Genomic DNA, 26,154 nt, shown 5'->3' with positions numbered 1-26,154 from the left:
CCCCAGGTCACCTGCCCAGGGCCGCTTCTGCACCCACTAAAACAGAGTCCCTGGTCGCAGCTCTGGAGACGGCGGGGTGAAGGCAGGAGGCGGTTGAGAATAGGGAATCCCCGCCCCTCCCCACCCCCGCACGTCGTGGTGCGGTCCCGGGTCGCGGGGCGGCGCACAGTGGCCACGCGCATCAGCGAGTGCAGCATGGAGCCGCACCGGTGGCTGCCGCTGGAGGCCAACCCTGACGTGCGTCACCACCGGGGCCGCGGGCTGGGAGGGGGGCGGTGACGTCGCGGGGACCCTGGGGGGGAAAGAGGGGGGCTATGGCTGAGACGGTGTCGCTCTGTGTTTCTTGCAGGTCACGAACCAGGTGAGGACCCCCGCCCGCCCGCCGCTGCAGGTAACGGGGCGCCGCCGGGGGCTGCTCCGGCCGGCGCGCGGGACTCAGGTCGGGCCGGGCCGCCCCCCTGCGCCACCGGGCTGTGCCGGAGCCTGGGCGGGCGCTACTCGTCTTGAGCAGTTGCTGCGTCTGCTCTGGGCGTTCCTACGTGTCTGGGCCCTGCTGGACCCAGCCCGGCTGGGTGGGGTGAGCACCCAGCCCGGCTGCGGCGGGGAGTGGCAGTGGGCAAGGTGGTCCTGTGCTGCTTCCCCCCGGGGACTGGGCAGGGAGGGGGAGGGAAGCTGCTGCCCCAGGTGAGTCCAGCTCTGCCCAGGCTGGCTGGGATGGGCAAAAGCAGCTCTGCTGGTTGTGGCCCCCCTTTTTGCTCCATGGCAGGGTGCTTTTAAGCCTCCCTCAGAGGTGTTTGGGGTTGGCTGCAGCCCAGGCTGGGCCAGAGCTCCTGCTAGGACCTAAAACGAGATTCCTGGTTATTGGGGCTTGCCCCTCTGCTTAGGGTTGCATCAGTTGCCCTCTGCAGGGTCAGGAAGGAGTTTTGCCCCATGGTCAGATTGGGACAGACTGGGGGATTTCTGCTTTCCTCTGCAACTGTCCAAAGCCTCCGGAGCAAACATTGTCAATGCTTCACAGAAGCTGGACACTGACTGTTTTGGTTCCTGGGCTTTACCTGTGGCAGGATAGGGTGCTAGCTATGATTGTCAGGGTTAACAGTCATTGGATAAGTAGAGTTTAGTTTATGGCATGTAGAGGATGGCTTGGCTGGGGTCTTAAGCTGCCTTTGAGGAGGTTCGATGTGAATTGGATAGTTCAGGTGTATAGTCCTGCTCTAAATTCACTGCAGGGGTGGCTGCAGCCACCACTACCAGCTCCCAGCCTCCTTTCCCCCCCTCCACCCCCTGTCACTGCTGCTGGTGCCCCAGGAGCCTTGGGAAGCATTTTATGTCCCTAAAGCAGGTGAAAATCTCCCCTCCCTTCTCCTGGGTGCTCAGACCTGTCCCATTTCCTGCCTGCTGCCTTCCCTGCTGTCCAGGGGTGGTGATGCTCCAGCGCTGCTTGTGCCCCACCCCAGCCAGGCTGTGTAAGAGCTGGGGATAGGGAGTGGCAGTGGCAACAGGCAAGGGGTTCCTCCGTCCTGTGCCTGCTTCCCTGCTGGGGGACCAGGCAGGGAGGGGGAAACTACTCTCCCACTATGCCAATGCCTCTGTCCCTAGCCCCAGTTGAGCCTACCCCCTGCCCAAGCTGGCAGGGAAGGGCAAAAGCAGCTCTGAAGCTTCTGCCCCTGGGACAAAGGGAGAGGAGTGACAAGTGATGGGTGGGGATGGGGCAGGGATAGGCAAGGGAAAGGGGCAAGGGATTTTCACCTGCTCCAGGGCTTTAGAAAAGTCCTTGGAAGCTCCCAGTCTGTGCCCCAATCCAGAAAGGAAGTTGGGGGTGCAGCTACATCATTGCATCCTCTCTGGGTCCACCCCTGAGGATCACTTTTTTTTAAAACTAGTGGGTTGTTAAAACTAAATTATTCTGTGAAATATTTTGCCTGCCCTCAAGATGCTTGTGTTGGAACTCTTAACAGGCTTTCTTCCTTTGCATGGGGGGTCTGGTTCAGAGATTACCCTATAGTCTCACATACAACATGCACCCCTTCTCAAAACCAGGAGCCAAATTGGGGTGTCTGTATTATTAAGCAGGGAAGCTGATTTTCTGCTTTGATTCCTGCTCCAGTGCATCAGCAGCAGTGTTACTGTTCAGACAGCTGATGGAGTCAATTGACTTAATGGCTCACTTAATATCTTTGGCTGAGTAGGAAAGGGAAAGTGAATCAGCTGAAGAGTAGGCCTGTCCCTGCTCTGTGCAAAAAGGGGTGTGATGTGGCAGTCATCAGGGAGAAGGGGAAGCTATGTTACTACAGTGCCCAACAGGCTGTATGCAGCCATAACTTTGACACTTTTATTTTACCTTTCAAAATCAAGTTGTGTATTGTTTTATGGGATGTGTGTATATGAGACAATATGGTAATCAGTCATGAGGTGAATTCTTCAGAGTATGTAGGACAGGGAAGGTAATTACTAGATCATTTTCTCAGCTTTTGGTTTTGCTAACTTGAATAATGCAGCAGTTCTCATGCAAACACTTCCAGTGAAGTGCAAGAGCCTAATTAAAAATAGTTTTTTCAGTTGAAATGTATGCGTTTTCAGTTGAAAAAATATGTGTATAAATGCCTGTAGTGTGCCTGAATACATTCTGGTACAGTTTGCACCAGAGTTTATTGTTCCTCTGTACAGCGTTTACATGTGCACCCAGGACCTCAGCACATTAAGCTGGGGTAGCTTTGCCCCAGCTGGTAGGAGGTCCAGGGGGTCAGCCTGTCAGCCCAGGTCTGCTCTGCTCTGGCTCAATGTGTTGCAGCTGGCTGGGGCACGTGGGTGCTATAGTGCAGGGTTAGCTAGCAAGCAGCACCCATGCTGTAGCACCTTTGTGACCCAGTCAGACCTGCTCACCATTTACACATGCGTTGTCACATGTGTGAACAGTAATGCTTTGCTGAAGAGCTAATGGGTAAACTTTGCAGTAAAGCACATATGTAGATGCCCCTACTGAGCTTTAATTAGCCATTAAATAAAACTGAGGGAAAGCTGATTTCCTTTTCTAAATATCAGAACTATGCTAGGTTGTGTTGGTTTTTTTTTTTTTTTTTGCTTGCTTGATGGGGCGAGTAAAATTTAATGATTTTTCTGTACAACGTCTTTCATGTAAGCAATGGGAATATCTCTAAACTTGAGCTTCCTTCGAGGAGATTCAACATGAGTTTAGAACAAAACTATATAGCTTAGGTATTTTAAACTCAGTTGTGGGATTTTTTTTTTGTTATAAGCAGGGTAGGTCTCTTCTACAAGCATATGTACTTCTTACTTGGAAAGGACTTTTTGTTAAAGTTTATTTTAAAATGTTCCTTGAAGTGTATTATAAATCTGAAACACAAGCCTGTATTCTGTGATGTAAATTCAAAAGCTTTCAGAAAATGTTACAGAACATGTCAGAATCATGGAAAATTGAGGTTGAAAGGGACCTCAGGAGACCGTCTAGTCCAACCCCTGCTCAAAGCAGGACCATCACCAACTAGATCATTCCAGCCAGGGCTTTGTCAAGCCAGGACTTAAAAACCTCCAAGCATGGAGATTCCACCATCTCTCTAGGTAACCTGTTCCAATGCTTTACCAACCTCCTTGTTTAGGTTGGATATTAGGGAAAATTCTCTCACATCTCTTGCTTCAAGTTGAGACCATTGCTCCTTGTTATGTCATCTGCCACCACTGAGAACAGTCTGGCTCCATCCTCTTTGGAACCTCCCTTTAGGTGCTTGAAGGCTGCTGTCAAATCCCCTCTCAGTCTTCTCTTCTACAGACTAAATGAGCCCTGTTCCCTCAGCCTCTTCTCAGAAGTCATGTGCTGCTGCTCCCTAACCATTTTCATTGCCTTCCATTGGAATCTCTCCAACTTCCACATCCTTTCTATAGTGGAGACCCCAAACTGAATACAGTACTGGACACAGACGAGCTTTTGAATGCACCACCTGTTCTGAAAATGCAGAAAATATCATGGTTGTAGACTGCGGGATTTTGGCTTTATCTTATAGAATTTACGCACAACAATTTCAGACTTTCTCCCTGTGAGCAGGTTTCTGTGCAATTTTTTTTTTGGCTGGGACGGAGAAAGTAGTACAGCTACCTAGTAGTGCTAGGACATTCCTGTTCTACATCCCATTTGTAATCTTGTTCTTTACACTCACAGAGTTGATTTAACACAAGAGAGCAGATGGTAAGAATTTTTTTTTTTTATTTTGAAGCTTTCTGAAATAGAAATGAGTCACTTGATATCTTCAGTGTTATACTTCACAGGTATGATTCAGCATGGCCTGTCACAGGGCTTATGGTGCTGGACATATCAGAAGTCTGATGCAGTGGGTCATAAAATACTGCTAACCCACTTAACATGATGTCACAAGATTACATTGCTCAATGCTACTGTCGCTCCACATGTTCCAGCAAGGTGCTTTGTACTTATCTATAAATTGTATTCTAATGACACATCTGTGTGTCTGATTTTTTTTAGTGATGCAGCCACTGCCACTACTAAGAAGTTAGTGTTTACAAGAATTTTTTTTTTGTCATGAAGAACAGCAGGTTCTAGTTGAGGCAAGGCAATGTTCAGATTATATTGATTAGAAGGGTTCAGAAGAAGTTCTTATTCTAAAGAATTATGTGAGATGCTGCCACTCTTTTAAGGCTTATGGCCCCATTCATCACTGTGGCATGAGTTTCTTGTTTTGGTCCTCCAAGATTAATGAGGAACAGGATAGTCTTGGTACTTAAAAGTACTTTCTTTGCCAGAAAGCAGCAGGTGAAACTGCCCTTTTCTTTTGGATACGTTGAGGCTATACTACTTTAATTCAGTGCATCTGAAGGTGAATGTGCAGGTTATATATAAACTCCACCCAGTACAGACTGCATCTGCTTAGTTTCAGACATTCATCTGCATGTGCTCATTTTTTTTCTGATCCCTTTCCAGTGCAAGTTTGAGGTTTTTTGGTCCTAATTTCCAAAGCAACTAATGGGTGAAGCCCCATCTGTTTTAAAGGACCAAGTTTCAATCTCTGAATTCTTCTGTGACAGCCAAAGAGTTGGGTACAAAGCATTTTTGGTCAAGAGGATCCAGCAATGGAATGGATTTCCAGAGGAGCTTCTGAAGATCTTAGGAATTGCTGAAAAACCTTCAAATCTTAAATACATTTATCTTTGGAACACACATTTTAAAATGGGGAAAATATTGCTTGTTCCACATTCACAGCTGGAAAATGTAAGGAATAAAAGGTGCTGCCCCAAAGGAACTTTGGCATGATAAGATTTATCATTACCGTGCCTACTTTTAGGACCTTGATGTTGAGGATGAATTCATAATCCAAAGATAAGTGTCTGATTTCCCTATAAAATGCATGGTTTCACAACAGCCAGCAGATTGATTTGGATGGTATGTCATCCAGTGGGAAAATGCCAGAGGGAGTTTATCTGAAATCCTACCTGTCTTCATTCTCAGGTAGCGAGGCAGCTGTGAGAGACTGGGATTCAGAGTCCCAAATTCCCTTGTACACATAAGAACCAAGGTTATTCCCCTGTGTATAAAAGATTGGCCACTTTTGCATCAAATGATGTGAACCAGAAGAGGAAGTTTCATAGTTTTAATGACCACATTTTATAAAAGCAGAGTGGTAACATTAGCCAAAGGTCTAACCTACATCTCCCCCCTTCCCTAGAGAGTACCTTAGTCAACAGCCTTGTGGGTAGGCAAAATTGAAGCTGTGTCTTGATCAGCTAAGACTTCAAGGTTGATAGAGCTGGAAAGGGTGATCAAGAGGAAGCATAAATATGGAGTCCATTGAGGACTACTTTTTATTTTGTCTACTTCTAGATCTTGATACTTGAAGGCACTAAGCTCTAGGTACTTCACATCTAGCGGACAAAGATGGAACACGTTCCATTGGTTCCAAGTTGAACGAAGACAGATCCAGTCTGAAAATATAGTATATTTAACTATGGCATGTTTTTAACAGTGAAGTTTAGAGAGTCCTTGAAACAACTTATAAAGAGTCTGGTCAGATCGGGTAGCATGGGAGTCCTCACAGGCCAGATCTTGATCTGCTTCTGGCACTGGGGTGGGCGGTGTCAGGGAGCCATGGGAGTTAACACAGCTGTCATTAGCTCTTGCTGCCACCAGCGCATCCTCAGTGGGGCTTTGTCCTTTGAAATTCAGTGGTAGGTCCTATCCCAAATCCCAGGCCTTTCAGGAGCCTTGTGTGCGAGATGGCAGTTCTGTGGACTGTATGTTTGAAACCCCTGGCCTAGATCATTGGGGAAAGATGGTAAGAAATAGCTATATATTAACTTCATGCCATAACCTTCGTCTCAGCCACAGTGGTGATTCCAAGATTCAGAATAGAACAGCCTCAGGGCTGCTGTAAATTGTGTTCACTGAAAAAGTTGCTGAAACTGTCTAGAGGTTAGATAGATCTTGCAGCTCTCCAACCCGCTAGTACATTGGGATGGGAGACAGGTAAGGAACTAATCTGCTGTCCTTGTGTTCCTTAAATTCCCACAGTATGAAGTAATCATTTTCAGTTAGTTGCTGAAAAAAGATTTCCACATGCTTTGCTTTCTTTCACAAAACAGGCGGAAAGACGACTGGGATCTGATCTGATGTAGCTTGCCTCTGCATGCTCACTGTTAGTTTTGAATGTCTGACAGATTCCAGAAGTAGCTCTTCATGAAGAAACAAAGAGCTCCTAACTTTTTTTTTTTAGAGCTAGTAATGCTGTTTCTGACAGTGGTGAAGCTGGTACAACTGGAAGTGGAAGTATTCTGTTGTGAAACTCTTTTGAATTGCTGATGCAAGTGGGAGGTTGGTAGTTTTCTCAGTTCTTCTCTATTGTGTATTTTAACATTCTTTAAATAGTAAATGGAGCATGCTCCTAATGAATATTTTTTATGAATTCTCTCTGAAATGTTGTGTGTTTAAACTATCAAATGCTCTGATTATTCTGAATTCTTTAAAAGAGATTAAAAAAAAAACACTCCAGACTATGGGCCTTGCTGACTTTTTATGGTGGACTTAAAATGATGTGGTTGGTGAAGAAGCATAATACATAGTATCATAATTGATGGGGAGTGCTAATCTGGGGAACTCGGATGATTTTGGTGACAGGGGGCATATCTACATGAGACTCGTATTGCAGAGCTGCCTAATTAGCTCCGCAGTAAAGTTTTAGTGTCTACACATCTGCCCCTGTTAGGCCACAGGAAATGAATTAACTCTGCCATAAGTTAGTACTTGTAAACACAAATACTATTCTATGGCAGTGTTCTTTAGTGCACAGCAACACACTTGCAGATGACAATGGGGCTGGCTAAAGCATGAGCATACTTCAGTGTGGAGGTTGTCTGCCGGTTAGCCCCACACTGGCAATCCCCGCACTGAAGCACCTTTGTGTCCTAGTCAGCCCCTCTGCAGCTCATTGAGCCAAGTTGGAGCAGCCCCTGGTTGGCAGGCTGACCCCTTGTGTTCCCTGCCAGCTAGGGCTACTCCAATCCAGATCAGTGTATTGCAGTCCTGGGTGCTTGTGCAAACTTGGCACCCAAGGGCAATGAACTCTGGTGTGGTATGTGCTGGAGTTTATTGCATTGCATTAATTGCATGTGTAGATACACCCAGAGTGGCTAATGTTGGTGCTTTGCCTACTGTGATTGCTTGCATGATCGGTGGAGTTGAACCAGTGGTACTTAAAGTGGGAAAGTTAGTATAAGCAAGGGCACGAAATTAGATGGTGCTTTAATGCTACTGAAGTAATCTGGATTTATAATGCTACTGTAGTGGCTGGGTTACAGTTGACCTTAGTAAAATGTAAATCTAATGATTTTAGTGCCCAACTTTAGAGAGCTTTTAGGGCATCTCCAGCTGGACTCCAAAACAAAAATTACTAGCTTTTTGAAAATAAGGCTTTAGCCAAGTATCTACTGTTATGATATTTGTGTTTTTTCAAAGGAGCTTGGGCAGCTTCACCAATAGGCATTAATCACAAGTATGAATTGTTAATTTTACTTGGATATTCCTGAAGTTGAAGAGACGCTTGTATCCTAAAATGACTGCTTACCTGTAGTTCATCTGTATTATTTTTAAGTACATGTAATAATGTGCTATGAGCAATGACTTGTGAAGACTGAGTTGGCTACTTGTGCCTGTTCTAGAAGAAGCTGATAAAGGAAGATTGCTTGTTTATTGAACAAGAAAGTAAAGCAACTGCTTACAGGCAACTGAGTTAGCCTGCCAGATGTACAGAGAAGTACGTGATGCTTTTCACTATGGAATTGTAGAGCCAAATTGCTTGAGTATTCTTTGAATACCAATATGCTGCATCACTGTACCAAAAAGCTGCAGTCTCTACTCTAAAAGTTTATAACATAAAAGCATATGTTGCTTATTGTGTGTAGCAGGTCTGAGACCCAGGGGGTGGACATGATGCACCTTGCTCAGCTCTGACTCTACTATTGCTCTCTCTCAATTTGCTCGCCCCCCACACCTTCATCTTGTTAAAAGCTGAATAAAATAGGCTGCCCATGGGCCTTAGTAAGCCTCAGTCCTACCAAATCTCCAGTGGGGTTCCCCTGCTAGTCTCAGCTATTCCCTCAGGCTCAAACAGGCTCTCTCAACTTGACCATGTCTCTGCAAGGCACCTGTAACCTTAAGGGCTAATTACGTGGCTGTGTACATCCCCCACACCATGCCCCAAGCCTTGCAGTTGGCATTCTGATAGACATTCTTGTTGTCATATGCTTACAGTCACGTGACCTTCCTCTGGACCCTCAGATCGCTCGGTGTCCTGCACAGCCCCATGTCTCCAGTCCCCTCAGTCCCTTACTCAGCTCCTCCCTAGGCTGCTGGATTCCTTGACCCCTTAATTGACTTCCCTTTCGGCTGTGAGACCTGGTCCCTCCTTTGGCTCCTCTTGGCCCTCAGAGCTCTCAGCCCCTCTTTGGGTGTCGGGACCCTGCTTGTCCCACTACCCAACTCTTGGCCATTCACTGGATTGCTGGACCCTGCCGATCCCATTCAGCCCCTTCTGGGCTGCTGGCTCTCTCTAGGTGAGCCTTGCTTGCCCTTGCAGGGCTCCAGGCTAAACTGCTCTTATAACTTAACAGTGAGCACCTGCCCTCTGACAGGTATTCAAGCCTCCTCTAAGGCTTAACGTAAACCAGGGCTGCCTGCCAGTATAATCAAGCCCTGCTATGCCCCAGGTACCTTCCTTTATTCCCTGTGTTGCCGAGTGGCTTTCTTCCTGAACTCAGGACCCCTGCTGCTTTACTACCAGGAGCTTCTTACTTCATGGCTCCCCAGGGGTGGACTCCCTGGTTAGCTCAGGTGGCTGTAAAGCTCTAGCTCAGCCTGCTGCCAGTCAGGTGAGTCCTTAATTCTACCCTTTGCTGCCTGCTAGTGGCTTCTTTGTCTTCCTACACTGTGATTTTCCATTAAAAATAATGGCTTGGTTTATGTGCAGGTGGTTTGTTCCAGTTCAGTTCTTAGTGGATAACTGACTGCACCTCAAGCTGCTATCTTTGATTGGTATCTGAGATTTGCCAATAAAGAACCCAATAAAACGTGCCTATTCCCTCAGCTGTAATTTGAATGTAGTGTTCAGACAACTTAACAAGTTACTGAGTCAAAACTGTTACCGCTCTTGATTGCATAACAACTTTTCTCTCTGTTTCTCTTCCTCCTCCATAACATGTAAGATATATGGGACCTTCTGTATGCATAGCTAAAAATCTTGTGTGCCCTGTCATACACATGTTCAGATGATTTCTGGATCAATTCTGGGTTTGTTTTCCTGGAAAAAAGCTTACCTGAAGAGCATTGTTCAGATGTTCCATGAGAGACTGCAGCACTGACAGAGTAATCAGGGGGCTCTTGTGTACACATCTCAGTGTGCTCTGCAGGCTCCTCAATCTGCCTGAAGGCACATGACACAGGTCAACCTTAATTATTTGACCCAACCTGCGTCTCGTTTCAGACCTGGAGCACAGCATGGGGATTGAAGCATTCAGGGGGGCATACTCTGCTCCCTGCTCAGCTGGAAGAATACAGCCCAGACTGAGTGACACTGTCTCCCCAGGGAAGGGGTGAAGTAGACCAAAATCAAAGCATGCTGGCACACTGAAGGACTGTGCTGCAAGCTTCTCTCAGAAGGCTTGATTTTTGTGGGAGAAACCTTCCCAGGAATAATTTAACCTTGGTTTTCCTTGGGATCCTATGACCCCAGCTGACTTCCTGCTCCTGGGGCAGGGGACTGGACTTGATGATCTTCCAAGGTCCCTTCCAGCCCTAATGTCTATGTCTCTTGTTTTTATTTTTTTTTCTGGAGCAGCTATTTTCACTCTGGGAGAAAAATCCTGAAAGTGTACAATCATGGTTTCTAGTGGAAAGTAGCAACTCTCCCAGTAGAAATTAAATGTCTGTATGTGACCATGATGCATGTAATCTTTTTCTTCTTGTATCAGATATTTCTGTGAAGATCACTTTTAGCCTGTGATTTTGATCATGTTCATTTCTTTTGAGTTTCTCACCTGGCTTCCCCTTCTGTATCACATTAGTAATAAACCAGTTGTCTCATTTTCTAGGTCTTTGTGGCTGTCATCTCTCACTTATTCTGAAGCCACAATTGACCAAGATGCTAGTCTCCTTCTGCCGCTTACTAAATTTTCTAAGAAGCACCTTTTGTCATGTCTTCCTTCCTGGTTGGGAAGTGTTCTCGCTTAACATCCATAAAGCTACCTTGCCTCTAAGTTCTATTTTGTCTTTGTATAGTCGATGCCAAAAAACCCTTTAAGCTGCTGGTGTGCTATGACCACTGCCTGTCATGGCAGTATTGCCTGTATTGTTTCTTTGTTTCCTTGTACTCCCATCTCGCATCTCCTACTTAGGTGATAAGTTATTTGAGGTAGAGATCAAGCTGTTCTGTGCCTACACTGTGCCAAAAGGCATGAGATCCTGGTCCTTTAAGGGTCCTTGGTATTAAGATAATGGAAATAATAAAAACTTCTTTTGCTGTTAAATTGGCTCCTCTTTTACTCTTGCCTTTCTGGTTTTTTGCACTGGTATGGACCTTGAGTGAAAGAGATGGTATTTCCCTAGGCTTCTACTCACACTTCTATCTTTGACTTGGGTTTCTTCCAAGCAGTTACCTCCCATGTGTATTGCTATTAATGGTCTAGTGTTCCCAAATACAAAAATGGGCATCTCTTGTCAGTTTTCCTGCTGTCCAGGGAATTCTGAGTGATGTCTGAGAAAACTGACCAGTCTCCTTTTTTTAATGCTCATCAGCTGCATGAGAGCACTGAAACGCTTCTGTATTAATATAGAATGTATTTGTTCAGGTCATTAAGTGAAGAATATCTCCAGAACTTCATGCAGGGTTAGAAACACAACGTAAAATTCTGTAGCTTTTCCTTTGGAACTTTTTCCACCGGAACTTTACATTTTGTCCTTTTTAATCCCATTTTACTAAAAGTTAATGTTAAAGTCCTAGTCCTAGTTTGGGTGAAATTTAAAGGGTGGTGTAGAACCAAAAGCTTAATTTATGGCATTGTCAGTATGTTCTGCCATAAATACTTCTTGTTTTAGAAATAAAATCTTACTCAAGTGACTAGAGGGACTTGTCGTGAGTAAAGCTTAGTGTTCTTGAGCACCATATTTTTGCCTTTATGAATATCTGAAAGTATTTTTTTTCTCCTCCAGATTTGTGGTGATGATAATAGTACATATTGCTAGATACTGTGAGTGGATGAAAGTGTTCAAAAATTGTCTTTTTTGGGAAGGAAACAACTTATATTAGGATACTCCAGGATCAAACTTTCAAAGCTCCAAGAGATAAGTTAACTTTGTCAGCTGTATTTGCTTATTTCTTCAAATGTCTTTGTGGGTATATACATTAAGAATTCAGTTCACAAAGTCATCATTTTGTACTTAAAATTTTTTTTTCTTGAGTTCTTATACCTCCCTTCAAACTCTGAATCTGGCCATCCTCAATTATGCTTGATTTTGCATGTTGTACTGTAAGGTGGCACAGGTGCAGAAAATGTTTAAAAAGACTGTGTGAGGTTTTCCAAAACGGTAGCTGTAAATTATAGTTTGTCACTTTACTAATTAAAGTACACTAGCTGTTTTGCATTGGTGAGGGAGGGCGGGGAAATAGTATCTGCAGTAGTTTATTAATATTCTTCACCGTTCCTTATCTTGTATGAATCCCAGTCAGGTGGATGGGATTCTTATGTAGGCTAGGGGTTTTCTAAACATGATAGGAAGGTATGAAATGAGTAACCTACGTGGAAAATCCATAAAGTTGTCAAATCCTAAGTTTGCTAACATAAACTATTTTTAGATGGTAGAAAATGTGGTCTCAGATATGAGATAAAGTATTTATGATAGGATATAAACTAATTGATATGCTGTTCTTAGAATCTATGGAAGAACAGCATCAGTATGTCTTCATATCTGTAATCTCTGAACTGACCCAATCAAATTTGCAGGAGCATTTCTGATGGTGACTTTAGTCAAGTGCAGTGAAAATGAAGCTTCAAAAATCTTTTAAAGCGTGCAGCTCTTAACTCCACCATTGAAGCAGAGGAACAGATGGCTGTGTAAATGAAGAGCAACTTCAGTGAGAAAAACATTATTCAGAAAGAGTCATCTTAGAACATGGGTTTTCAACTGGAGAGTCAGAATCCCTGTCAAAGAGAATTACAGTGTGCCACCCTCTCTCTTTTTAGTGGCTAGATGATAGTAATGGAGGATCCAAACCCCTTTTTTTGGTGTAACATAGGGAAGGTTGTTACAGCAACATAAGTGATCTAGAATCTAATGAACAACTTGAAAGAAACCAGCTGAAAACTACATAGTCCATGTCACTTAAACACCCCTCTTCTTGCCAAAGAACATCCATGGTGTATACTCCAGTAATTCTCAACCAGGGTGCCACTCAATATTAGCAGTTAGGTGTGCAAATACCTGCATGTGATTCTGCAGATACACCCAGAGATTTGAAATGGGAATGTATAGTGTCAAAAGTATTCTGACCTGCTGTGGTCTTTCTGAGTTCCTTGCAATGGAAGAAATGCTCCATTTTTCCATATACAAGTGAGTGAAAGGTAAGAGCTGGTATTTTCTGAGTCTCATTAAGTTGAGAACAGCTGATGTACTCACTGTAAAATGCTCAAACTTTGATTTAATCTATTAAGAGGTTCCAGAACATTATACACTTCTCAAATTAAGTCTGAGGCTATGTTTAATATAGGACATGGTATACTTCTGAGCAATACTTGGCGGGGGCAAATGCATTTTGTAAATACATGCATATAATTTTAATCAGTTTAAACTGTTCATGTCTTGGAGGGGCAAGTTTTTGGGATTTCTTTCACAAAAGCACATCTTACAAAATTGTTGACTTGAAAATCTTGGACAAGCTACAGACAGATTTCCACTTTTTTTTTCCCCTTCCTGCAGCTGCTTAAATATATTTACAATTGTTTATGGTCTTTTTATTTTATCTTCATTAGCATTGTACTTACCCAGTTTGTTCATTAAAATCAAAACATATTTACTTCCCTTTATTGCCCTCCTACTTTGATCTGCACACAATGAAAATTGCTATCACAGTATATTTATTTCCTACATAACGTATAATGAGCCTAAAAGGTTAATTTATAACATAATCATCTTAATGCTATGCATTTTTCTTTCTCAGTTTCTGAAACAGTTAGGTATACATCCTGACTGGCAATTTGTAGACGTGTATGGTATGGAGCCAGAACTTCTTAGCATGGTGCCAAGACCGGTCTGTGCAGTATTACTTCTCTTCCCAATAACAGAAAAGGTAAATATTTATTGATATTCAGTAATTCAAAGTCAGTGGATCAGTCAGTGTCTTATCATACCAAACATGAAAGCCACAATTCTGAACCTTATTGATATAGTTAAAGCAAAATGAAACTTGAAACTTGTTCAGGGCTATGCAAAAAGGTTTTATGCTTTTTTCAAAAAGGAAAAAAAGCTTGTTAATACTGTTGTAAATATGTATTGACGAAATCTGATTCACATCTTTCACTAGTAGGGAACAGGATTTTAAGAGTCACATTAATAGAACTGTTGTTGTTACTATCAACAACAGTTGCTACACTTGGGGCAATGCACAGAAATAGGGTGGGATGTGGGAAGTATGAAATTAGTAGATAGCCACATTTTTGAATTTGTAATATTGTGCTGCAAACCAAACTTTATCCTTTTTCCTAGTGAGGCCACTAACTTCAGTGTAGCTTTCTTTTCTTTTTTGAAAGAGATGGGTTTCTTGAATGGTTTAGGGCAGTGACTCTCAACTGGGATGCTGTGGAGACTTCCTTAGGAGTGGGGGGCCCCTGCCATAGCCAGGTAGAAGTGCCCTGCTTACTTCATGCAGAGCCAGATCTGGAAGGGCTATGGGGCACATGCTTTCTTGCCTCATGTAAGGGTCCTCCAGTAAAACATAAAGGCAAATGAGTTGTATCATGCCACAGGCTTTCCTGGTCCAACCCTAAATAGCATCTTTTGGGAGCAGAGGTATGTGAGGCCAGGTGGACCTCTGTTTATGAGAGGAGCTTGGGGAAGACAGGCGAAACAGTGGTTCTTAACTGGGGTGCCACCAAATTCAGAAAAGCTGGGTGGGGTGCCCTGACTCCATAAGCTGTACTAAAAAAAATATTAGTTGAGGGTCTAGGAGGTGTGGAGTGTGCCTGCCTGACCCTACCCCTCCCTCCTGCAGGGCCGTTCCAGGGTCAGGGTGCACTGGTGCTGTATGTGCGGCAGCAGAGGAGCACGGGGAGGGGGGGGGCACTGGGTGTGGCACTGGCGTGGTGGTGGTGCTGCTGCTGTCACTGGCCTAGTTTATGGGACCTAAGCCCCATTATCGTGGCCTTCAGCCACCTATGCCTGACTCCAAAACAGGTTGATAACCACTTTGCAAGGGGGGAGAAAATTAGGTCCCTTTCTCCAGCTAAATGGTACATCTTTCTCAGCACCAATAGCTTGCATTCAGGTCTGCATATTAGCTATTCAGTATTAGAGGTGCACCAATACATCCGTACGACATTGAATTGGCACCAAGAAAATTGATTGCATCGGAAATTAGCCTGATTTGGCCGATAAATGTCCATGCATGCATGCAGCCGCAGCACGGCATGCAGGTGGCATGGCAGCTTGGAGAGCTAGATGCAGCTGATAAGTCTGTTGTGGTGGAAGATAAGGGGGGAATGATGGGGCATAGGGAGCTGATAAATGCCCCCTGTGGTGAGAGTGGGAGTGGGGCTGGGGCAGGCATTGCCTGCGTGGGACAGGGCGTGGGATGGAGCCATGGCTCATCTGGGCAGCATGGGGGTGGAGTGGCTCCCACTCCAGCATGCAGCCTGGGAGGGCATGGTGGGGTGTGTGCTCCTGGATCTGTGGGGGAGGGAGAGGGTGGGGTGGGCTGGGGCTGGGGCTAGGGCAGTGCTGGGCTCTTCCCAGCATGTTGTGGGGCAGGGGCTGAGCCAAGCTGCGTACTGGGCGGCAGCAGCACTGGGAGGGGGCTATGGTAAAATTTTAGTGTGCCACCCCCCATAGCCCTCCTCCCAGCACACTGCAACCCACCTTGAGCACAGTATGGCCTAGCCCCTCCCACCCTGCCCCACCTCACACAGATCCGAGGACACACGTGCCCTCCACACTATGGTGGGAGCCACCCCTGCCCCAGCTTCACTCCCTCCCTCACCACAGGGGCCTTGATGTGGCCTCCCACACCTCTTTCTTCCCCTCTCCCTGTCCACCACAGTAGACTTACCAGCTGCACGCAGCTGTATCAGAAATCAAGTTGGTATTGGCTGATATGTCTCCTTAAAAATTGGTATTAGCACCCAAAATCTCTTCTGGTGCACCCCTGCTCAGCACGTGTGTTAGACAATTTTGAAATATTCAACATTAACTTTTAAAAGACCCTTAAATTTGTATAATTCAAGATATTGCATGCACGTTATGCAACTGCATGTTTGAGGAGATATTTGCGCTTAGAAAAAAGGTATACACATCTTGATTGCATGAGAGGTGGCTACTTTATGCCTGCTGTATAAAAATCCTCCCATAAAATTATAGACAATAATGTTTTAATGAAGCTGTAGAAGTTCAGATTGGAGGGAAAACTTTTTGTTGACCTCTGCTGTTTCATCTCTGTCAGAACTCCCTGTGGTGGACACTTGCCAGACAGCTGTATTTGGGTCCTTTCATGCAGCTAGTTCAGGGGTGGGCAAACTGCAGCCTGGGGGCCAGATTGTATCCGGCCTGCGGAGCCCCTAAAAAATTTAGAAAATTAATATTAATTTGCCCGGGGCTGCCTGTCATACGGCCCTTGATGGCTTGCTGAAACTCAGTAAGTGGTGCTCTGCCCAAAATAATTGCCCACCCCTGAACTAGATGGATCCTTTGCTCTTGGTCTGGATTGACGCAAGTCTTCAGTATTTGGAGATTGATTAGAGTCTTCTAGGAGATCTGGGACTTCCCCGTCTCAGTAGCCCTTCTCTTTTGGCTTCATAAATCACTGTCTTCTGCAGCCAGTTTCTTTCCTTCTCTGACAAAGGTCTGCTTTTTATGAAAGCATGTTGCTTTACTCTTTTTTTTTCTGTCCCAGCGTACTTAGCCTTTATAAACCCCTCTGCTCTTTCAACTTCATTCTCTTGTTTGGTAACTTTTCCATTTTTCTCTTTCTCCTCCCAGCTGATAAGCTTAGTCGAACTGTTTTTCCAGCACAGGCACCCTGCTTCTCACTGTTTTTTCTGAAGCCCAGATGTTAATTCTAATGACTTCAGTCAGCAGTTTCTCCTAAGTGGATGGTATATATTTCAGAAACTTGTGGTTGCATGCCAACTTGCTATACACTGAGGCATTCAATGATGCAATCATCATTTAATAAAATTGAATAAGAATATTATACATAGACATGTCTTTTTTTGGTCACAATAAGGTACAGCTTCCCTTGCCCAGGCATTTTAAATAACTGGAGATAAGGGAGAAAAAGGAGAGGAAAATTTGAGACTGAACTTAGTTTTGTAACATTCATCTTTCAATCAAAAAGTGATAAGATTTGCCCTTTGAGGAAGATGTTTGAACAGGAACTCTAAGAAGTACTTTTTAGATTACTTGAATTATGAGCAGGATTATTCATATAAAACTCTGAGATCATAACCACATACTTTTGTCAGTGCTTTTTTTTCTTTTTGGTGTTATTTGGGATGTTTCAGTAACACTTAACATATTTATACAATGAGGCAGTGGTCTAAACTGGATATTCAAAGGATCCAAGTGAATCTTTCTCATTTAAAATTAATGTATTGCAAAAAGTTCTTTGGCTATTATTTGGCTTATTTGGAGTCTCAAAGAGACAATAGCTAGAAAAACAGCCATGGTCACTTTCCCAAAATAAAGGACCGTGCACACAAAAAAGCAAGGATCAAGTAAGGTCTTCTCTAAACTAAAATGTGGAAGTAAGGCTAGATTACTACTTGTTGAACCAATGAATATGAAGGCACACTGCATTTACTACTCAGTGAGATGGAAAATGTCTCTTAGGCTGCTTGCAGATGTTAAACAAACAGAAATCACATTTTAAACTCCACCTGCCCCAAGCTAAACCCAGTGCATGCCCAGAAGAGGCAGCATGTTAGATGGACCCAGCTCGTCCAACGTCTGTATAGATTGGGTGCTTCTGCAGGGCTTTTTGGGTGCTTTTATCTAATAGCTGATTGAATCGGCTTTGGCAAAGAGTGCCAAAAAGCTCCACTGAAGCGCCCAATCTATACGGATAGTGTGGAGCCTGGTCAAAGTAATGTGCTGCTACTTCTGGTAAAGTGCATTTTGGTTTAGTTTTGATTTTTAATGTCTTCAAGCAGTTAAAATTCCTAGTTTAGGCCTGAATGGCATGGGATGCAAAATGGAACAGGTGCGTGGTTGTGAGTTTTTAAAATGAGGGCTTCAAAAGAGGTGGAGAAGGCATGGCAGGGTCCTCTGGTGTAAGGAGGTGAAGGTGGTCAGAGGATGCTATGCAAGTGTTTACTGCCCTGATGCATGATTTATTGAGTGTGAGAAGAATAACAGCACAGGCAGAATATATCAGTTAGTCAAGTACTTTTCAAGTAAGTTATCTTGGATTAGTCACTGCTTACAGCTAGTTTGATTATCCACAGACTTGCCAAGCCACTACATTGGGACACAAGTCCTAGGAAGACTATCTTTTAGATGTTGTTTTCATTCTAGAAAATATTTTTCATTTTAATTTTTTCATTGTTTTAGAAAACTAGAGCCTAGGTATCTAGAGAACCCACATACCTGTATCCGCATGAAACGTATGCAGAACTTTTTTTTTTTCCCTTGAGCTGCTCTGTTTTTACTTTTTCCTTAAGCTTCCTGTTGCTCTCAGATCCTTTCTCTTTTCATCAAGAATTGGACATGTGGAAGTACCAAATGGTTCAGTCGCCAGACTCTTGCTGATGTCCAAGTAAGCCTCTGGTGATGAATATAAATATTCATAGATTCATAGATGCTAGGGTCGGAAGGGACCTCAATAGATCATCGAGTCCGACCCCCTGCATAAGCAGGAAAGAGTGCTGGGCCTACATTACCCCAGCTAGATACACATCCAACCTTCTCTTGAATACCCCCAGGGTAGGGGAGAGCACCACCTCCCTTGGGAGCCTGTTCCAGACCTTGGCCACTCGAACTGTGAAGAAGTTCCTCCTAATATCCAATCTAAATCTGCTCTCCTCTAGCTTGTGGCCATTATTTCTTGTAACCCCCGGGGGCGCCTTGGTGAATAAATACTCACCAATTCCTTTCTGTGCCCCCCTGATGAACTTATAGGCAGCCACCAGGTCGCCTCTCAACCTTCTCTTGCGGAGGCTGAAAAGGTCCAGTTTCTCTAATCTCTCCTCGTAGGGCTTGGCCTGCAGGCCCTTAACCATACGAGTGGCCCTTCTCTGGACCCTCTCCAGGTTATCCGCATCCTTCTTGAAGTGCGGCGCCCAGAATTGCACGCAGTACTCCAGCTGCGGTCTGACCAGCGCCCGATAGAGGGGAAGTATCACCTCCTTGGACCTATTTGTCATGCATCTGCTGATGCACGATAAAGTGCCATTGGCTTTTCTGATGGTTTCGTCACACTGCCGACTCATGTTCATCTTGGAGTCCACTAGGACTCCAAGATCCCTTTCCACTTCCGTGCCACCCAGCAGGTCATTTCCTAGGCTGTAGGTGTGCTGGACATTTTTCCTCCCTAGATGCAGCACTTTGCATTTCTCCTTGTTGAACTGCATTCTGTTGTTTTCTGCCCACTTGTCTAACCTGTCCAGGTCTGCTTGCAGCTGCTCCCTGCCCTCCGGCGTGTCCACTTCGCCCCATAGCTTAGTGTCATCTGCAAACTTGGACAGAGTACATTTCACCCCCTCGTCCAAGTCGCTGATGAAGACATTAAAGAGTATCGGTCCAAGCACCGAGCCCTGCGGGACCCCACTGCCCACACTCTTCCAGGTCGAAACCGACCCACCCACCACAACTCTCTGGGTGCGACCCTCCAGCCAATTCTCCACCCACCGGACTGTGCAGTAATCCAAGTCACAGCCCCTTAACTTGTTCACCAGTATGGGGTGGGATACCGTATCAAAGGCCTTCCTGAAGTCCAAGTATACGACATCCACCCCTCCTCCTGCGTCGAGGCGTTTTGTAACCTGGTCATAAAAAGAGACTAGATTGGTCAGGCACGATCTACCTGCCACAAACCCGTGCTGGTTTCCCCTCAGCATAATTTGTCCTGCCGGGCTCTCACAAATGTGAGCCTTGATGATTTTCTCAAAGATTTTGCCAAGGATGGAGGTGAGACTGACTGGCCTATAGTTACCCGGGTCCTCCTTCCTCCCCTTCTTGAAAATGGGAACCACATTGGCCCTTTTCCAGTCCTCCGGGACTTGACCCGTGCGCCACGAGCATTCAAATATTCCCGCCAGTGGCTCTGCAATGATGTCGGCCAGTGCCTTCAGTACCCTCGGATGGAGCTCATCCGGGCCTGCCGACTTAAAGGCATCCAGTTCCTCCAAGTGACCCTGCACCACCTCAGGGTCCACGCATGGAAGTCTGGTGCCTTGCTGCTGCCTCCCTACACTCCCAGTGAGAGACTTGTCATGCCTCTCGCTTAGGAACACTGAGGCGAAGAACTCGTTGAGGAGTTCAGCCTTGTCCCCTCTGTCCATCACCAATTGTTTCTGCCCATTTAGCAGGGGTCCTATTCCTCTCTGGGCCTTCCTTTTACTCCCTATATATCTAAAAAACAATTTCTTATTGTCTTTTACTTGGGTTGCCATCCTCAGCTCCATGGTAGCTTTGGCCTGTCTAACTGCCTCCCTACAAGCACGAGCAGAAGAGGTATATTCCTCTTTGGTGATCTCTCCCTGTTTCCACTTTTTACGTGCTCCCCTTTTGGCCCTTAGTCTGCCCTGGATTTCTCTGGTCAGCCAGGGAAGCCTCCTGGCCCCTTTCCCTCTTTTACCTCGCACGGGGATCGTCTCGCTTTGTGCTCGAAGGATAGCTTCCTTAAGGCACAGCCACCCTTCTTGGGCTCCCATCATTTCAAAACTACTACTCTGCAGTGTATCCTTCACTAATCGCCTGAGTTCGCTGAAATCAGCTTTCCTAAAGTCCAGCACGTTCACCCTACTGGTTACCTTACCCACTCGACGCCTTATGTTGAATTGTACTTTTAGGTGATCACTGTCCCCCAGATGGCTACCGATCTGTAGGTCCCCTACTATGTCATCCCCCGTTGCCAATACCAGATCCAGTAAGGCATTCCCCCTAGTGGGACCATGTACCTCCTGCGTCAGGTGGAGGTCCTGTACACAGGTTAGAAACCTGCGTGAGCGGTGGGACTTTGCTGTCTGTGTCTCCCAGCAGATGTCCGGGTAGTTTAGGTCCCCCATGACCACCGCCTCTTTAGCTTTTATGGTCTCTGAGAGTTGCCTCAGGAGCCCCAAATCTATTTCTTCCCCTTGATGTGGGGGTCTGTAGCAGACCCCTACCACCAAATCCTTTTCTCCTTGCCCCCCATGTAGCCTAACCCACAGTCCTTCTACTTCCTCATCCTTTGATTCTGTCTTGATGAGGGTTGATGTATATTGCTCCTTAACATAGAGCGCAACCCCTCCCCCCCTTTTCCCCACTCTGTCCTTTCTGTACAATCTATAGCCCTCAATATGTACCGCCCAGTCGTGGGATGGATCCCACCAGGTTTCCGTCAGCCCCACTAAGTCGTAGTCATTTAGTGCAACCAGGAGCGCTAGTTCATCCTGCTTGTTCCCCATGCTCCTAGCATTAGTATATAGGCACTTGAGCCCTGTGACTGGTGCTTTTGCTACCCCCTCGCTCCAAGTCCTAAAGGGCTTTTTGTCTCTAACCTTCCCGTTCCTTACCTGTGCCGTATTGCTGTCCACCCCCTGTCTTTCACGTTCCCAAAGCTCTCTTTCTTCAGGCTGGGCTGTCCTTGTGGGTGCCACCTGGTTTGGTGGTCCACAGCCTCCCCCACCCTCATCTTCCCCTCCCCCCGACGAGCCTAGTTTAAAGCCCGCCGGAGGAGATCCGCCAACCTGGAAGAAAACGCACGCTTACCTTTGGGGGACAGGTGAAGCCCATCCCAGCTGAGCATGTCCCTCGTTGTAATGTGTGGGTCATTGTCCAGGAAGCCGAAGCCTGCCTCGAGACACCAATTCCGAAGCCGCCAGTTGGTCTCTCGGATGCAGTTCTCATGCCGTCTTCCGCGTCCGTTCACTGGTAGGATGGAAGAGAATACCACCTGTGCACCAAATTCCCTCAGCACGCTGCCGAGAGCCTGGTAGTCCGCCATCAGGTGATCGGGGGTTCTCCTGGCCGCATCATTAGTACCCACATGGACAAGGACCATGGGGTAGTAATCGGTGGGCTTGATCCTGGCCTGGATTACCTCCGTCACATCCTGAGTCTTAGCTCCAGGCAGGCAGTAGACCTCTCGTGCTGAAGGGTCCTGGCGACAAATGGGCCCTTCCGCACCTCTCAGGATGGAATCGCCTATGACGAGCACGCGTCTCCTCCTCTTCTGGGTCCTCTCGGATCTCTTGATCTGTTTGGAGTGGGAAGAATGTGGCATTTCTTTCTGCCCAAGGGTTTCCTCCTCCCTTTCCATCTCCTGCAGAGTCGCCAAGGCCTCGTACCTGTTCTCCAGTCGGACTGGAGAAGCTTGTACCTGCTCGCTGTGAGCCGCTCCGGTCCTGGCTGTGACCGTCTGCCACTCTGCTGTGGAGGTCCTTCCCTGGGCTGCTTCTTCCTTGGGTGCCTGGTCCTGCAGGGAAAGGAAATAACTGTCAATTTCCTCCTCCGCCTCCCTGATCCCCCTCAGCCTGCTAACCTCCTCCCGGAGTTCCCTCACCTGTGCCTCCAGAGCCCTAAGCCGGGCACCTGCCGGACAGGTGTGGGGGCTCCCAATCTCTGCCCCCCCCCGGCCCTGCTGGGGATCCCCCGCAGGCCGGGAGGTAGGGGGACATCAGCTCCCCCATGGGCTCGGTCTGGGTGGAGGCCTCAGACCAGCCCCGGTTAGCCTTGTCCCCCTGGGCAGAGGCCCTAGCAGCACTCCTCGTATACATCCTTCTAAGCTGCTATTTGTAGACCTGTGTGGTGTCTACGTCCTACCCGTACAGGAGTCCCACTCCTGGCCCTCCCAGCCCGCCCGCCGGTGCGAACGCCTGCGGAAACGCCGGCGCGCTCTTACAGAGCGCGCCTGTTTGCGCGCTCTGTTCGCGCTGCGCGGCTCGGGAGCGTGGCTCCCTACCGGCTCAGCTATATGGGACCCGGAGGGCTTCCCCTCCGGATCCGGCTCAGCTGTGCCGAGGCCCTCCGCCCCACTTACCTTCGGGGGATCAGCTGCTGCTGCCCCCGCTGCCGATTCCTCTGCTGCTGCTGCCGCCGCCGCCGCTGCCTCGGGTCAAAAGTTAGTTATGGGGCACACCATAATATGTCCCCTTATTGTCTTAAGTAGTGCTGCATTGCTTCTGTTTTGGAAAGTTTGGGATGCTCATAGGGTGGCCATTTGTCTGGTTTTATAGAGGACAACCCAGTTTTCTGCTACTCTGTCCTGTTGATATGAAACTGGATGACTTTATGTCTTCTGTTTGCCTCCATAGACTTCCACCAGTTTGACAAAGGTGTCTGGTTTTGTATCAATGGGACAGAGGAGAGAACAGCAGAAAACTAGGCTGTCCTCTTTAAAACCAGAAGAATGGCCACTGTAGGTGTTCATTACAGAGCAGGCACAACTCAGGAATGGGAATTGTGTACCTGAAAGCTTGGCTGAGGCATCTTCCAGCCATATCATTGTTCAAGTAAAATATATTGCCAAACAAATCTATCTTCTTGTATATTTTTTGGAGATTCATGGCTGTAACAACACAACATGTATAGAGCAGGCATTCTCTCCCACCTGACATCTTAGTTGTTTGTATTTATAACACTCCTAACCGCAACTGATGCTTGCAATCAGTAAAATTCACAGTGTGTCATTAAAAATGTGATTAGCTCAGCCGTCTAGGTCAGGACACAGTTCCTCTGAAACTAAAAACAATTTTAGTGAAGCTTTTAATCTTCTTTAACATCTTTGGGACATCCTTAAAATGCCTACCGTGCCAATTTTTATTTCATAGATTTCATAGACATTAGGGCTGGAAGGGACCTCGGGAGATCATCGAGTCCAGCCCCCTGCCCAAAGGGCAGGAAGTCAGCTGGGGTCATAGGATCCCAGCAAGATAAGCATCCAATTTACTCTTGAAGGTGTTCAATGTAGGTGCTTGAACCACCTCCGCTGGCAGACTGTTCCAGACCTTGGGGGCTCGGACAGTAAAGAAATTCTTCCTTATGTCCAGCCTGAAACGGTCTTGCAGGAGTTTGTGACCGTTCGACCTCGTCATCCCTTGGGGTGCTCTGGTGATCAGACGTTCCCCCAGATCCTGGTGGTCACCCCTGATAAACTTATAGGTGGCCATCAGATCACCCCTGAGCCTGCGCTTTTCCAGCCTAAAGAGTCCCATGGCTCTCAGCCTGTCATCGTAAGATCTGTTTTCCTGACCTCTGATCATGCGCGTGGCTCTCCTCTGGACTCTCTCAAGCTTCTCCACATCCTTTTTGAATTGTGGAGCCCAAAACTGGACGCAGCACTCCAGCTGCGGCCTCACCAAGGCCGAGTACAAGGGGAGAATGACGTCCCGGGATTTCCTCGAGAAGCATCTATGGATGCAAGCCAGCATTTTGGTCGCTTTACTAGCCGCAGCATCGCATTGGAGGCTCATGTTCATCTTGTGGTCAATGATGACCCCCAAGTCTTTTTCTTCTGTAGTGCTAACCAACGTAGCACTGCTGAGCCTATATGGGTGCTGCAGGTTTTTCCTCCCAAGGTGGAGAACCTTGCATTTTTCGGTGTTAAACACCATGAGGTTCTCGTCTGCCCATTTGCTGAGCTTGTCCAGGTCAGCCTGGATCACCCGCCTATCTTTTGGCGTGGATGCTTTGCCCCAAAGTTTGGTGTCATCGGCGAACTTGGCCAGTCCACTCCTGACTCCAATGTCCACATCATTAATGAAGATGTTGAACAGGATGGGTCCCAGGACAGCCTTGAGGGACCCCACTGGTTACAGGGCACCATGATGAGTGACTGCCATCAATCACAACCCTCTGGGTCCGACCACGAAGCCAATTTCCCAGCCAGCGGATTGTGGTGGAGCCAAGGCCACAACTGGGCAATTTGGCCAAGAGGTGATCATGGGATACCAGATCAAAAGCTTTTTTGAAGTCAAGATATATGACATCAATCTCTTCTCCCTTGTCCAGGTGATAGGTCACCTGGTCATAGAAGGAAATGAGATTGGTCAAACAAGACCTACCCGCAACAAACCCGTGCTGGCTATCCCTTAGGATGTTAGCCTGGGCCAGTCCCTCAAGGATGGCCTCCTTAATAAACTTTTCTAAGATCTTCCCCAGGATAGAAGTCAGGCTAATGGGCCTGTAGTTAGCCGGATCCACTGTCCTCCCTTTCTTGAAGATTGGCACCACATTGGCCTTCTTCCAGTCTTCGGGCACTACACCAGAGCGCCAGGAGTTTTCAAAGATCCGTGCCAGGGGCTGGGCTATGACGCTCGCCAGCTCCTTGAGTACCCTGGGGTGCAGGTTGTCAGGGCCGGCTGACTTGAAGGTATCCAGCTTCTCAAGGTGTTCCTTCACGAGGTCAGCATTTATGGACGGTAAGGGATCCCCCTTACCCAGATTTCCCTGTCCCATAGCAGGCATGGGCGTCCCATGGGACTGATGAAAGACTGACGCAAAGTACGTATTTAATAGGTTGGCTTTTTCCTGGGCGTCAGTTGTCAGTTGCCCCATCTGGTTTAGCAGGGGTCCAACATTGCCCTTGCTTTTCCTCCGGCTCCCCACATATCTGAAAAAGGACTTTTTGTTGTCCTTGATGCCTGAAGCTAGTTGGAGTTCAGTTGCAGCCTTGGCTTTCCTGGTTTGGTCCCTGCAGGACCGGACCAGCGTGGAGTAATCCTCCTTGGAGGTGAATCCCATCCTCCATACTTTGTAGGCTTTCCTTTTTAGCCACAGTAGGTCCGCTAGGTCTCTGGAGAGGCAGGGGGGCTGCTGTGCCTTCTTGCTGCCTTTCCTCCGTGTTGGAATAGATTTAGCTTGTGCATTGAGGATCACTTCCTTGAGAAGCAACCACTCTTCTTGAACTCCCATCTCCCTGGGGTCATGGTCCCTGAGGGCCTGACCGACTAGCCTCTTGAGCTTGTCAAAGTAGGCTTTTCTGAAGTCAAGGACTTCTGTGTTGCTGACTGACTTGCCAGCTTTACGGCGGATGGTGAAGGTGATCAGCTCATGGTCGCTGTCACCCAGCTTCCCATCAATCACTAGGTCGCCGATTTAGGTCATCCCCCATAGCCAGTTCCAGGTCAAGCAGCGCTTTGCCTCTCGTTGGCCCATAGACTTCTTGGGTCAGGTAGAGGTCATCCACGCACGAGAGAAAGCTTTGCGCCCGCTCAGATTTGGCTGAGTGATCTTCC

General features: G+C 46.8%; 1 protein-coding gene across 4 annotated transcripts in view; it reads left to right on the top strand.

Moving 5' to 3' along the window:
* Positions 1–296: 296 nt before the first annotated feature.
* Positions 297–26,154, top strand: part of UCHL3 (ubiquitin C-terminal hydrolase L3) — a 66,411-nt gene continuing 40,553 nt past the window's right edge. The window contains exons 1-2 of one of the 4 annotated variants that reach the window (XM_090024269.1): positions 297–361; positions 13,728–13,856. In XM_090024269.1, the coding sequence (XP_089880395.1) occupies positions 13,782–13,856 (75 nt within the window). In that variant the 5' untranslated portion in view covers positions 297–361; positions 13,728–13,781. Of the gene's footprint in view, positions 362–6,138; positions 6,836–11,738; positions 11,761–13,137; positions 13,857–26,154 lie in introns of those variants that run through there. The other 3 variants (XM_090024261.1, XM_090024277.1, XM_090024251.1) reach the window with 3 other exon arrangements.

This window comes from Crocodylus siamensis, chromosome 1 (assembly GCF_052110815.1).
Source record: "Crocodylus siamensis isolate JL-2025a chromosome 1, ASM5211081v1, whole genome shotgun sequence".
NCBI classification, from domain to species: Eukaryota; Metazoa; Chordata; order Crocodylia; family Crocodylidae; genus Crocodylus; species Crocodylus siamensis.
This window is presented reverse-complemented; position numbering and strand designations above follow the sequence as displayed.